The sequence below is a fragment of the Neodiprion fabricii genome, chromosome 2 (assembly GCF_021155785.1).
Source record: "Neodiprion fabricii isolate iyNeoFabr1 chromosome 2, iyNeoFabr1.1, whole genome shotgun sequence".
Lineage (NCBI taxonomy): Eukaryota > Metazoa > Arthropoda > Insecta > Hymenoptera > Diprionidae > Neodiprion > Neodiprion fabricii.
Genome location: NC_060240.1, coordinates 11,667,538 through 11,682,838, shown reverse-complemented (window position 1 = coordinate 11,682,838; position 15,301 = coordinate 11,667,538). Strand labels below are relative to the sequence as shown.

Genomic DNA, 15,301 nt, shown 5'->3' with positions numbered 1-15,301 from the left:
AAAAAAGACAGCCCGCAGTACCGACCTGTAACTCAAAAACGGATATGGCTCATATTTCTGAAAATCTCAGAAGTCGAGATTTCCATTGATGACCCTTAATATTTCTGCATCTGCAAAAATGTACTTTAGCACGCTGTATTTTCTGAACAATTATTGTGAGATCACCGTCATACAAGACTTGGCTAAGCTTTTACAAATTTTCGAAAGCAGAACTATCAAAAATAAAAGAAAGTTCTTCAAAGACTCATGCGTTATTAAAAGAATCAACGAATTCATTTCAGATGATCAAAAAAAGTATTCCCCGAAACTTTCTTAAACAATCTTTTGTTTAAACAATTTACCGATATTTTTTGGACATCATTATTATTCAGGTTCGATTTTCTTATCATCTGTATTGTGGTTGATTTCTTTCCTATTTTCGTCTTATCATAAAGTATTCAATGTTGATGTGATTCACTTTCGATTGAGAACGTAAAGCCAATATATTTTTAAGTGTAAGTTTGAAAATATTGATCCTAGGGTGCAAATGGTAAGGAACAAAGTTGGAGGAAATAAAATTTCCTACCTGATCGTTCCCCACCATTTTTACGATAATCATGATAATACACGAGATAATTAAAAAAAAGAAACGTTTTTTACCCCTATTTACAGTCTAACTCAACAAATATCGATAGGATAAAAATGGTAATAACCATTGTTCGGAAGATCGAGATCGACACTTCTGATCACCCCCCCTTCTCCCCATAAGCCTAAAATAAAGTCGCACCCTGGAATTATGTCCAAGTGGACCGATTTTTCAACCAATCTCTACTTTGGCTTTTATTTTAAACGTACGAGGAAGGACCGTTTTTACTTGACTCATATCGCGAAAAGACTGAGGGCTATTCTAGACCCCTCAGCACCTTGAGGGGGCCGATGGACCGCATGTTTGCATGTTTCGGTCCCAAAAGCAGCGTGAGACTTTAGAAAGAACAGATAACCATGTATCGTCTAAAGCATTCTCTGTTTATGATTATATTACCTCCCCGGCACTTTCCACGTAGATTAGTTTTTGAATCCATTATTTGAAGGGAACATGATTCTAGGTACTAGTGATTCAATAATCCGATAATTTTGATCGATACCACAAGGAGTGCCGTCGACATGTCGTGCCGTGATATTCGATTCGATGTACGCGATATATACATTTTGCACTCGCTTTTCGTTTGATGTCTGCTATGTTTTGACGGTGATATTTGATACAGGAGGTTGGATAGATTCAAGTGTGGCGATGTTACAATGTACTCCAGCGGCTCCTTACTGATCTTTGCCGTCCAGTCTTAATCAATGAAACCAGCGTTCTTTCGGCGTTTTTTATCCCTGCCGAACTCGATTAGTATTTTCCCTCAACTGCTGATTTTTCCGTGCTCTCCTCCGCATCAGCTCCAGTATCTTCGAATCTCTTGTCGTGAACTTTGATTTAATGTCATGAATCTAGCGCGTGGTCGACCCTCAAAACTCAATCAGACGATAATCGTTGATAAAATACTGGAGCACGAAGAAATTTTTATTTAAACTTGACATCGCCCTCAATTTCGGCGAAACTACAGGAGCAACAAAAGCAAAATTTGGGGGACCAATTAGCAACTAAAGTTTTCGACCTGGGCATCGGTCCTACGATATCGATCGAGATGCTATGCCAAGAGCTTTGAAATTCCGTCAGGCACAAGTATCCTCGTTTCTTCGAGTGATCGGCCTTTTTCTTTAGGCAGGTGTGGCATTGCGAGACGAACTCGTTGACGTCTTCGTAAATGACAGGCCAGTAATACTACTCTCGGATACGCTGATACGTTTTTTTAGTACCCGCGTTGATTGGGAAATGATTTTTCTCCAATATCGGAAGAATTTCTTCTTCTGTAACGACCATGTTCCAGGCCGTCTTCTGTCCCAGGATGATTTTCAACGGGTGTGGGTGGCAGTAATACAGCCTTCCATCGGTTTCGATCTTAAATTCCGGGCATACGCTCGGTTTCTTCTTCACAAGCTCGATCTTTCTGCCGATCCATGAGTTTGATTGCATAAGATGCAATCTGTCGGGTGTCGCGACGGATTGTAAAATTTCCGAGTTAGGTAATCCGGGGCCTCATTTTCCGAGCCTTTACGATACTCTATCGTGATCTTATGCGCCAAGAGCTTCAGTACCCACCGGGCAAGTCGGGTAGTCGGATTTTCTATGGACATAAGGGATTTCAGGCAGTTGTGATCCGTCACAACTCGAAATGGTGTTCTCTCGAGATAGCAACGTAGCTTGCCGTCGACTGCCCATACGATAGCCAAGCACTCCTCCGTCGTCGAGTATTTTATCTTGACACCTTTTAATGCTCTGCTGAGACAGTGAATCAGGTGTTCTTTGTCCGGTCCACGATGGATGCGGTCTGCTCCTATTTCTGCATCGAAAGCATCGGTGTAAAGTACGAATGGTAACTTCTGTTCTAGTTCTCAGAGTTGACCCCCCGGTCTTTCAATGTTATTTAATGGAGCGATTTTAGCCGGGTCTGGTCGTAGGCCATCTTTGTCGACGTTAAATCCAAGGAATTTGTTTTCAGGCACTGCGAATTGGCTCTTCTCCGGGTTGGCTTTGAGTTTCGCTTCGATTAGAACGTCGAACAGCGTCTTCAGAAGTAGAATATGGTCTTTGAAGGTCCCTGCGGCGATGTTCCAATCGTCGAGATAGACGAATATCTTGGCTATCAGATCTTCGCGGTCTATCGTGATCAGTTTTTGTCGAATTTTCTCCCTAAGCTTGTCCATAAGCTCCCGGAACGTCGTTTATGCTCCGCAAAGTTCATATGGCATCCTTTTGTATTGAAACAAGCCTTTGCCTTCGAGAACGAAGGCTGTCAAAGGCTGCGATTCCGGATCCATTGGGATTTGGTGAAAGGCTTCGCTCAAATCGATGGTGGAAGTAAATATTGGTTAGTGAAGAACATCCAGGATTGATTGCATGTTCGGTAGCGGCCACGCCGACAGGTACCTTGTACATCTTGAACGAAATCTTCACAGATGACACTCCGAAGTTTCACGTATTGTCATCGTAAATTCGTACACCCCAGTTGAGCCAAAAGTCCATGCAGAGTATAATCTCGTCAACCAATTGCTCCATGATCGAGAACCACTGGGTGCCAGCCTCATTCGCAACGTTAATCATAAATGATTTGTGTACCTGCGGAACAATTCACTAATAGTCGGCCAAGGTCACTGGTGTTACGATTGTGTCTTCTTTTCCGTGTTCATCGCGTGGCGTTTTATCGACTCATATACGTCTCTATGCATGAAGGAGAAATTTGCGCATGTATCGCCGAAAGCGAGAAATGTTTTTCCACCGATTAATACGATTGCATACAAGATTGCCGAACGTGTTGAAGGTTGCTCTGGTATAGTCAAGATTATTTCCCTCGCGTGTTTTGGTACCTTCTCTAGCAGTGGCAGGGGCGGTTTATGCACTAGGCCCGCTAGGCCCGAGCCTAGGGTGCCGTGGGCGCCGTGGCAGAAGGGGGCGCCACGGGCCGGCGAAATTTCGCAAGTTTGCGCGCCCCCTTCTCTTATGCACCAATACTAATCGTATACCCATTGCGACACATCCTGGCGCCGTGGCAGAAGGGGGTGCCCCGGGCCGGCGAAATTCGCAAGTTTGCGCGCCCTCTTCTCTTATGCACCAATACCAATCGTACGCCCACTGCGACACATCCTGACAAGCGAATTTAAGTTTTTTCGTGCTCAATTCATTTTTGTTGTCAAACATTTCTGCGAACAAATTTCCCAACCTACAGTCCCTACATTGTAGTACAACGGACAGCTGGACAAATGAGCGTCAATAAAATGAGTGGCGCCAAGCGCCGTAAATTGACAAAAGAGAAAGAGGAGAAAGAGTCGCTCATAACCCAAAAAATTCCGAGAATTGATACTTTTTTCATCAATCGGGAAACAGTTCAAGAAACGGCGCAAACATCAAGTTCTGCTACAACTGAAGATTCGACGGGCGAGGTAAATATCGACGTACCCTGATAATTTAATATACGTATTAGACTGTTATTCGAAATTATTTTTTATTTTTCTTTCGCCAACGTTTGAATAAAATTTGAAATAATTAATTATCATCACTTGTAAAAGATGAATCTGGGGAAAAAATCCTGTGGATCCCAAACACAAAAATGGCCAAAATAACGAGGCAACCATTCTAGTTGGTTCCAAAACCCTCATCAATGTATATTTCCTGTCTTACCATATCCTGCAATTTTTTCCCGCATTCTCCTGATTTCAGCAAATATCGCGTTTGCAAGTAGAATCTATTGTCGAAAATGAAAACGAGGCTGAGGAGGAGGAAATAATCGACGAAGTTACGAATTCAGTGACTTCTGCAGCTGAAACTCGTGCCGATGGTCACGATCGTGATTTTTCTCTTGCTGACCCTGGTTTGTGGCCAAAAAGAAATTCAGAAATGATTGATTTCATTTTACGAAATCCGTTGGAGCAAGAGGATCCGAGATTGAAGAATTTTCGGGCTTCAAAACGCGTTTATAACGCGTTTATGGGTCTAAAACAAGATATTGTACTGCGCAAATATTTTTTCAAAAAACATCAAATGGTGAAATGCACCGACGAGAATGGTTAACATATTCGCACTCGAAAGGTTGCGTGTATTGCATACCTTGTATGCTATTCTCGACATCAGTAAACGCGTTTACAGAAGGCTTCAACGACTGGAAGAATGATGTGCGAATAGCTGAGCATGAGAGAAGTCTTGGTCATCGAGAAAATACACAAAAGCATGTACTGCGAGGAAATTTATTGGGAAAGATTGATAGCAAGTTACATGTGCAATACATTCAAGAATGTAATTACTGGCGACAAGTACTGACTCGCGTTATAATTGCGATAAAGTTTCTTGCAACCCGAGGCTTGGCTTTCCGAGGAACAGAAGAGAAATTTGGATCGGTCAGCAATGGCAATTATTTGGGTATTCTTGAAGTGATGGCTCGTAACGATCCATTTCTCCAAAATCACATCGATCGGTTCGGAAATCCAGGAAAAGGAAACGTATCGTATTTTTCTAAGGATATTTGCGAAGAATTCATTGCGATGATATATGTTGATCTACTCAAAAAATTGATTTCGGATGTAAAAGCCTCCAAGTATTATGCGATAAGTGTAGATTCGACTCCCGACATTTTACATTCGGATCAGTTGACGTTCATTATCCGGTACGTGTGCAAAAACGGAGAGCCCGTAGAACGTTTTTTGCAATTTATACCTATTGAAGGTCACCGCGCGTCTGAGATAGAGCAGGCGATTATGCAGGTATTGTTCAACAAAGATATCGACATAAAGGACTGCCGTGGACAATCATACGACAATGCGAGCAATATGTCGGGCTGTTACGGTGGGGTACAAGCCAAAATTATCGAACGTAATCCTTTGGCGATTTACGTCCCGTGCGCAGCGCATTCCCTTAATTTAGTAGATCAAGCAGCTGCTGATTGTTGTTCGAGAGCGACCAGATTTTTTATGTTCGTGCAACACGTCTACACATTCTTGAGTGCATCTACGTCCAGGTGGGGACAAATAAAATCGAAGGTCGAAAATCAGCCTGGAATGCTCTTGCCCAAAAGTTTGTCTGGCACAAGATGGTCAGCTAGAGCGGAAGCATGTCGAGCACTCGTAAGATCGTGGGAGAGTCTGCGAGACGCCCTCGACGATATTGCGGAAAATGGTTCCGAAAAGCCATCCACAAAAGCCGAAGCCGAAGGATTGTCGCAAGAATTTGGTTTGCTGGAGACCGCCATAATGGCTGTGACTTGGAGCGATATCTTGGAGCGTTTCGAAAAAACGAATAAAAGTCTCCAGCGCGTTAACATCGATTTGACAACACTTGTACAACTGTATGATGCCCTCCAAGCATTTGTTGTCGGTTTGCGTGATCGTTTCGACGATTATGAAGAGAAAGCAAAGGAGCTATCTCAATGCAACGAATATGTGCATGAGAATCAACGACGCAGAAGAAGGACCGCTCGATTTGACGAGGTAAGCGGTAATGAAGCGATATTGGACGGAAAACAAAACATGCGTATAAAAACGTTTCTCGTCATACTCGATCGATTGTCAGGCGAATTAGAAAAAAGAAGTCTCGCCTACAAAAATGTCAACGCTCGCTTTGGCTTTCTCAGTCGTTTGCCATCACTCACGGATGCAGAGATCATCACACAATGTGAAGATTTACGAACGACATACTCCACCGATCTCGACAACGATTTTGGTGAAGAATGCATACATTTCCGGAATTGTATCCGGGAAATCAGATTGACGGAGGATGAAATCAACATTGGGAAATGTTTGATGATCATTCGCGAGAAGAATATTGTTGCTACATTCTCCAATATGGATATCGTTTTTCGAATGTATCTCACGCTTTTCTCCAGTAATGCTACAGGGGAACGTTCCTTTTCGACGTTGAAAAGAGTGAAATATTATTTACGGAATACGATGGGTCAGAATCGTCTCTCTAGTCTCGCGTTTTTATCGTCGAATTCAGAGCTTGTTGATATGGCAGAGACCGATGCAATCATCGATAAATTTGCAAGATTAAAAGCGAGAAAGCGAACGTTTTAATCGGGTCCACTCAAACGTCAATATCGCCAATATAAAATATATATGTGCTCCATTCCTACCCACAAACCTACATAATATATGTATGATTGAAATTCTGTTTCCGTTAAATTATTTTTGAAATATAAAAATTATTTATTCTAGCCAATGCTTTTTCAAATATTTTATGGAGAGGAGAGAGGGGGCACTAATTTCGTCAGGCCTAGGGCGCCCGTTTTCGTAAACCGCCCCTGCGCAGTGGACAACATGCCGGTACTTTCGTGCCGCCAAAGGTGAATTTTGGCTTGAAGTGATCTTTGGCTTGCCGAATTCTTTGTCTCTGTTGCGCGACTGTTGTGCTCCGTTTGAGTACGTCCGTGTGAGTTGGAACGTACGTCGTCGGAACGTTCATCCCCCGGGCTCACCGGTGTTGAGTGGACTTCAGGCATTTCGACTGTGGTCAATTGTGCTGATGGTGTTTCTGACATGAATCGCTTCGCGTATACAGCAGATTTTGACTCGGTGCTGTACCTTCGTTTTTGTTTTCGGAGAAGCCTTTCGCTTCTCCAGCAAGTCAACTGCGGGTTTGCCGGGCCGTCTTAGTTTATGGTTTCGAGTCTTTGTTGAGTGGGCACTTGCAGGATGCGTTGTTTACGCCCTTCTTATTGCACCTAAAGCAGCGTTCGACCATCGGTATTGTGCAATGGTCTGATCGGTGTCCTCGCTCTAAACAATTCCAACAAGTAGCCTTTCTTAAGGGAAGGGTCACCCATCAATTTATGTATGTGATGGAATAATCCGATCGGGACAGTGATCTTTTTTCAATTACTTCTTTCCATGCCGAATGCAACGCAGAAGCCTGCTAAAAAATAACTCGAATATTCAAACCATGTCTCGAAGGAATGGACCCACTTAAAATTCGATGCTCGTATTTGTGAGAAATGTTACACAAAAGCTCACCAAAAAAAAAAAGAAAATTTTTAAATCTATCGTTATGACCTCTGAAGCATTTTTTCAAAACAAAAAAGTTCTTTTCGCTGAATATCTCGGTAAATATGAGTTTTCTGACGAAACATGTATCTCGACATGTATCCACCAAAGATGTAGGCCTTGTTAAGAGGTGTATTTTCAGTCCTATGCATTTCTTCGCTTATTCGCATATTTTTTTTTCGAATGGTCAAGCAATTGGAACACAAGTTTTGCTCGACAGAAAAATAACTTTTACGGTAACGTTCGTAACGTAGATAGAGTATTATTCATTTAGAAACGTTTTAGTACCTTTAGTACCATACAGTAAAGCTAGAATCGCTTATAAAAGCTCTTCTGTGAGATTTTCGGCGATCGCTCTACGCTCGAGGTCGCGTAGAAAATCTTCCGGCGCGAGGTCTTCGGATGGAAACGTTAGATTTCAGTCGCGCGAGAGTTTTGCGAAGTTACGAATCGGGCGATACGCCGAGTTTTGACTGTTCGGGGTCGGTTATGGCGGCGCGGACGCACGTGCGTTGAATGACGGCCTTGGTTGTTGACGCGGTGGTTCGTCGTTTCGCGCAGCGCGTGGAAAACGATACAAATCTCGACGCTGTGTCGTTTGAGATGCAGCGCGGTTCTCGGCAGCGCGTTCTTGTATCAGGCTGACCGCCTGCCGACGTTCGACTTCTCGTATTTCGCGGTCGCGGTTCTCTCCCCGCTGGCGTGAGCCGCGGCTAGTATTTCCGTCAAATGCCGAATTTTCACTCGATAGTGAATCACTGGTATTATTCGTCGGTCTGCGTTACTGCGTGTTCTAACGCGCTTACTTGTTGAGTCAACACAGAAGATTCTGAATCTTTCCTTGCACGAGACCGTGTTCCAATCGTTCGTGTCTTCCTCACAGCGCCTACTGACCTGGTCAGCTGCCTTGGAAGAACTAATTCACGCTTTTGTTGTGAGGCGGAGCCTGCTCGTTTGAGCGAGCGTCGTAGTCGGTCAGCTGGATGAAAGCGGGGGCCGCGGGGTGTTGGGCGGGCTCGAGCAAGACGCGTGTATACGTTATACCGTGTTTACGGCCTCGACTCTGTGGCGTTACCTCCCCTTGCCCCTTCCTCTACCTTCTGGGTTCGCCGTTCGGCATGGTAACAGCGATACCCTTCTTTTGTCGAGTCCGGTGAAAACATAAACAACGCGGCTATGCCGCGGATCGTTCGGCGTTTATTACACTGGTCTGCAAAAACAAAAACTTTTGATTCTCCATATTATATTGTATATAATTATAATAAGTTTGATGCTCTTGTATCGAAATATAGTAATAAAAAATGTGTACGACGTATACTTTTTACGTAATGTTTTTTGCAAGAAAATGCCATATTTGCTCACAATTTATAATAATACACTAATGATAGCATCGATATTTATGAAAAAAAGTTGTGAAGTTGAAAAATTTTAAAATTAAAATCGTCAGAAAATATATCTACTAGTATAATTCTAGATATTACGTAGTTATCTTTCTTTTCACGAATTTACAACAAGAACTGCGCAGTCGCATACATTGGCTCTACATACATTTCAGAGGTGTGAAAACACCGTTAAGACGATATCTTTCTTTCTATTTCTATCAGTTCGAACTAGTTTTGTATGCACTTACATACAGACATTATTTAAATAGGTGAAAGCAGTGTAAATGCAAAAACAAAACAAAACGAATTTTGCATTTTGTACAATAAAAAAAATCATATAACGTAATTTATACGTCACAGCAACAAATGGAAAACATGTACCTATAGATTCAGTAAATTAAAACCTTTATATCTGTAATATTTCATTTGAAGGAGGATTTTGTTGCAGACCTGTGTTGTTTCTACGCGCACTCACGCAAAATGATTCGCTCACACGCGCGGGTTTTTCTTTGCCAGCGTTTTCTTCAGTCAAAACTGCGATGTAGCAGTGCAATATATGAGAATGCAGAGGACTGTAAGATCCACTGTAAAACAATTGGTTGAAAGGATTTTTTGTTTTTAGATGGGTGTGGGATGGGAAATTTGCTCTTCGATTCAGCTGCGCCGGCTCATTGTCAGATGTTATTCGCAGGGTTGTATGTGTGACGCCTTGTCCAGGCAACGTTGACGCGCGTATCTCTTCTCACGCACACATGCGACGTTGACTTTACACCTACTAACTTCCGGGAGAAGTATATCGGTGCGTCTGTTATGTGGGTTAATCTCACCGGTAAACACGAGATTCGACGGTGTGAGTCTGATCTATAGGTACACCATGCGTATGCGCACTATAGTTTAAAATTAATTCGCGTGGTTTTGGGTTATCGGATCTTATTTAAACTGCAGCTTGCTTGATAATCCACGGTTTTCCGGTATTCGGCTGAACACGGAAAGAACGCAGTTCGTTAGAGAACTCATCTCTGTCACGAAGAAATCTTCGGCGAGATTTATTTTACGCCTCAAGTGGCCCCACGTTGTGATCCATTTTGTAAAACGAATTAGCGAAAACGCGAGAGCTAAACACGAGATTGTAATCCGGACAAATAGGTGCCTGTCTCCCTCCCTGATTTTTACGAAATATCCTTACGTATTATCCTTACGTAATATCCTTACACCAGGAAGATTATTTTTTATTTTGTCACCTTGCCTTGGTTACGTGACCGGTTAGCTCGCGGTACATATTAGTACAGTCGGAATGTAAATTATGTATGTAGTCGCGCTTGTGATAATATTATAAGAATCTTAGCCACGCTGAGTCAAGCGCGATTGGCCGGGCGTCTCGCGATTACGCGACCCGGTGCAATGGACCCGGAGAGCGCGGCGATTTCGTCGTTGAAATGAAATCAATTCACAGGAGGGATATGAAACAAATTATACATCATACCCGAATGTCTCAGAAACACGTACGAATTTGATTCATTCGAAAATATTACTTACATCAACAACAATGAATTAATAGGTAAACATGTCAATGTCTCCGGTTATAATGGAAATTAGGGGATGATTTTTTTTCCCAAAATTAGCATCTCAAAAAGACTCATCAGATCTCCAGAGAACATTTCGATAACTCGAAAATTGACAAAGTTATCACCATTTATTTCTAAGCAAAAACTTTATTTCCGCGAAAAACGTGCTATTTTGGAAGAAAATTGAATTTTTTTTATCCGATCGAGATAGAGGGTAGTAAAAACTACCACCACGATTTATTTGCACTCTGTCAGGTAATCTGGGAGTAAACTATTGAGGAAAGGCGGATTTCGGGAAAAAAATCATTGTTTCTAAACTATATGACATAGCCGGGCAAATTTTGAGCGCTTCTCTTGAGGAAAGATGGTTCTATATTTTATGATGGATTTGAATAATGTGGGTTGATAATTCGCCGACCTGAATGCAATAAAACAAAACAATTGAGTTTTTCATTCATTGCCATTTACCGCCAAACCAACCACGGTACGTAATTTTTACATACGACTAATTTTGTAGAAAATGACAAGAACTATAACTTTTGTCTGAAACTTTTTTCTCTCAACTCGAAATGGAGCGTTTTCAATATTAAATAATTTTTTTCTCGCAAGGCCGTCAATAAAACTTGTCACATTTTTTAGGCTACGTTTCTCGGGATCCAATTGAGCCGAAAAAAAATTTACAGCACTCACGCATTTCAGAATAGAACTACGTGAAGTTTTTGTACATTCCGACTGGACTACTACCGCCGCGCCATGGGCACAGACCGGCGCTCATCAGCTCGGCTACACGAGTCCTTGCCTGTGATGGCTGTTCAGCGCGCGTATTTAAAGCCAGACCAAGTTCAACTAAAGTCCTTAAAACTCTATAAGGACGCGATTTGAGTTTACTTCGCCACACCTTAATATCTGATACGCTAGTTTCTGCATCGGAACTCTCTGGGGTCTTCGCGCCGCCGCGCGGACCTGCCTGAGGCGAGTGGTGCCCCGGCCATACGGTTCTGATTGCAAGGCGCCTCTGCTTTGCCACCCTCGCCCATCACCAGGCCAGTTAATCCATCCCTCCCCCCGGTTTCCTTTCACGTGGCGTGCCGCCGCACCAATACTTGTTGGTGCCCTCGCGATACTAAGCCGCGGTGGTCGGTTACGCTCCGATACTTAAACGTGTGAAAACTCAACGGGCTGTAACTGCGGGAGGGCCATTTGCAAGTGCAACGGTGCGAGCATTGTGTTCCTCTGGTCTCGGCAGCCCAGAGTTGACGCAAGTCTCGAAGTTTCTCCAAGGTAATAGCGCGAGCTGTTCTCTTCTTGTTCCCTTGTTTACAGCTTCGAGATCACTCTACCATCAACGCCCGTCCGTTGTGAGAGGTCGGGTGCGACTGTCACGTCCGATCGGCCAAAGGCGCGACAGGCTGGTGCTGTCCCCCTGGCGGTCAATATCCGAAGCTGGTGGTGCAAGCCTACAGTTCAATACTAAAGGTAAGTTATCGTCCCCTTCTGTTACCGACTCTCTCGTAAGGTAACAGAGGCCATTCCTACTGTCGCTTTCTCTTTTCTGTATTTCTCAGATAACCTTCTTTGATTCCAATCCTTTCTGTCTCCTCTATTCTTGCTTTCTAATTAATAAGGCACTGCTGAATCGGTGGCTCCGATTCACAAATGTTATATCGCCTCGGCAAGGGGGACGTGGGGGGCGTTTCGGGGCCACGCCGACTATAAATAACACGTGACATTTTCACCAGGGCTGCGAGATGAAGTTCCGCTGCGATTAGTGCCGTCCACAAAACAGGCTCAGTCCGGAGCAAAAGGAATTCCTGCCGTGCGAAGGATGCTATGAACACAATTTCGTGCTGTAAGAGATCCTCTCCGACGCTCGTAGGTCAGGGCGCCAGGTGATGGTGGCGTGATTGGACCTGTCGAATGCGTTCAGCTCGGTCCCTCACGAGGCTATCTGGCGTGACTTCGAGAAGTGGGAGTCCCGTCTCCGTTGCAGAAAATGTACAACGGCTGCTCCATCCGGGTGCGAACCTCTGAAGGGTACACGGACCCCGTCATCATTCCTTCCAAAGTACGTCAAGGGTGTCCGATGAGCCCTGCGGCGTTTAACCTGCCGCTGGAGCCGGTGCTGCGTACGGCATCGGCCCACCCCGCGGGTTACGCGCTTCACGGTCATCGGCACATTCTACTCGCCTATGCCGACGATTTGACCTTAATATCTGACGCTCCGGAGGGCATGAAGGTGCTGCTAGGGGCGGTGGAGGCTGCGGCGGGTGGGATTGGATTTCGGTTCAAGCCCGCGAAGTGCGCCACGCTGCATTTGGGGCGAGTAGGGCAAATCGTACGCCGTGGCGCTGGAGCTAACGCTAATAATAATTACAACTCAACAGGTGAAGAGCCGCCGCTCGCGGGCCTCGTTTAGGCTAATTGTCCATGTTAAGCGCCAATTGTAGCGCCGCGCAGTCCTGTGCGGGTGAAGTTCATTATTTTAGTATATTTTAGCCATAGACTTAATCTTTCATTCATTCTATCTTGCTGTTTTAGTTTCGGAACTGCATGTGTTCCATATTATGTAATTTCAATTAATGATAGGTTGATTTATACTTTATATTCAACGCACTAAAGCGACGCTACAGCCAAGGTCGGATTATGTGTATTAACCCCCGGGCAAACAATTGTAAGCCCGGGGGAACATTGTTTGTTTAAATAAACGCCCTCTAATCTGTTCTTATCAGCTTAATATTTGATGGGCTCCCCATTGGGGAGCCAGAATATTAAACTGATTTTTGGAAGGTGGCGGAGTGTTTGGGGCTTGCTCTGGCTCTGCCGCTGGTCGGCCCTGCATTGCAGTGCCGTGGGGAACGGCCCGCTTAAATTAGTTCAAACTTAATGATCCGAACCTACCTATGGTAGTGACGTGAGCCAAATCGCTTCTAGTAGGTCACTCGCGAGTATTCCTGCGCAGTGACTTCTGTACTCGGGCAACACCATAACTACCGGTGTTGATGCAGCATTATTGGATCCACGCTGCCTGGAGAAGACTCACGTAGTAACAAATGATGTAAATTTTCTGTCATATATCCTAGTGAGTAAGCAGCAGGCGCATCAATGGCCAAAACTCCCCGCCCTACGGACTCAATTGCCAGTAGTCACACGCAGTTTGAAATGGCCTACGTTCGTCCCCCGTTACACAACAATAAATTTACATAATCTTATCAAGTACCCTCGTAATGATTCATAATTCATAAACATTAATTCTCCATGAAATTTATTTGATATTAATATCGGTGTTTACCAATTAAAAAAAAAAAAAAAAACGGAAGAACTTATTAAATTGCAGGAAACAGCCGATACCCGTTCTGATGGCAAAGGCGATATTGAAGCGCTGATGGAAGCTAAAAATGTTGAAAATGTTGCAGGAAGTGGACGATGTGGATTTTTTTACGGAGCTGTTGACCATAACAATGATCCAAGGAATGAAGATGGTAACGGAAAACATTTTTTACAACAATGTTACCAGTCAATTCCAGATATGATGGACAGCAAAGCTTTTAGAAACCAATTTAACAAAAATGGTAGTCAACTCGTATTAATGATTTTGAAGTTTGTACTGGTAGTACATGTAGTACAAACTAGGTTTTTACATGCCCTTTCCTCAATTAACTGAAAAATCCGATTTATTTTATTAATATTTTGTTATAAGTTCTATTATCACTGAACCGTTTCTATCAAATTCCAGGTAGACAATTATGTCACAATGTAAACATTATTTCTCGACGAGCATCCTCGTCGTTTGAGTTCGACGCGTTACATTATTAGCAGAATTAAAATTTCTCATAATACGAATAAAAATACATTGTGTAATTGTTGGACGGTCTTTATTGACATGTTCTTCCGATAATTTGTCGATTTAAGTTGAAAATTACGTCGCAAAAACCGCACTTTGCTGTCCTAAACTCAAATTCGATATCCGATGCAGTTTCGCAGCTAGGAGCTCGTACGTAGGTCTGGAATTATTTTTGGGTGTAGTTTACGACGTTGGTCAATCATCTGAACAACTTGTTTAACGTCGTTGAAAGTCTCAGTAGGGGAATTAGATACAAGTGAATAATTTTGTCCTGGTCTATAATGGGAACAGAAACTACTGAAACAAGAAGAGGTCTACTGAAAATTTTGTTGACGCTAGCCACTCGACGATGTGGGCTCGTGACTAATACCCAAACAATTAGCAAGCGCTTTATGCCTGAAGTCCGATGGGTAGGGAACAGTAGGAAACATAGGCAGACGTAATAAGCACATACCGAATGCTCTGTTTTACAATGCTGAAAAAGTGAGAACGAGATACGTAGAGTGAGAAGAACGTATCTGCAAACTGAGAAAGGTACCAACGATTTTTACTGTATTTTGGAATGATTGGAATATCGATGTCAAACACGCATCTGTCTGAACAAAATTCATGTAGTACAATTGTAAATATTTAAGAGAATGAAAGTAAACCCGGAAAGATAATCACGAATCAAGTTCCTGGCCGATAGGTTGACGTAGGTGTTACGAGTATGCGACCGCAGGTTATAGGTGATGCGAACCGGAACGTTTCGAATTGTCTTCCGTTTCAGGAAAGACGTTCTCGAGATTCTAGACTTTTATTTCATTCAATTTCTGGATTCATGGAAATCAGCCATTTTGCGTCAACTGTTGATTTGTTTGAATTACAATGCCATGTAGTACGTGAAACCATATAAAAAAATT

The 15,301-nt window shown here is 43.2% G+C and overlaps 1 protein-coding gene and 1 pseudogene across 1 annotated transcript; both read left to right on the top strand.

Annotated features, from left to right (window-relative positions):
• Positions 1–5,331: 5,331 nt before the first annotated feature.
• Positions 5,332–6,645, top strand: LOC124177020. Its single transcript, XM_046559029.1, has one exon. The coding sequence runs from the start codon at positions 5,332–5,334 to the stop codon at positions 6,643–6,645; it is 1,314 nt and encodes a 437-aa protein (XP_046414985.1).
• A 6,600-nt stretch (positions 6,646–13,245) lies between these two features.
• LOC124177056 lies at positions 13,246–13,427 on the top strand (annotated as a pseudogene).
• Positions 13,428–15,301: the final 1,874 nt, after the last annotated feature.

What these genes read in the sequence shown, in the direction of transcription:
- LOC124177020 (XM_046559029.1), top strand. Translation starts at nt 5,332, where the DNA reads ATGCAGGTATTGTTCAACAAAGATATCGACATAAAGGACTGCCGTGGA.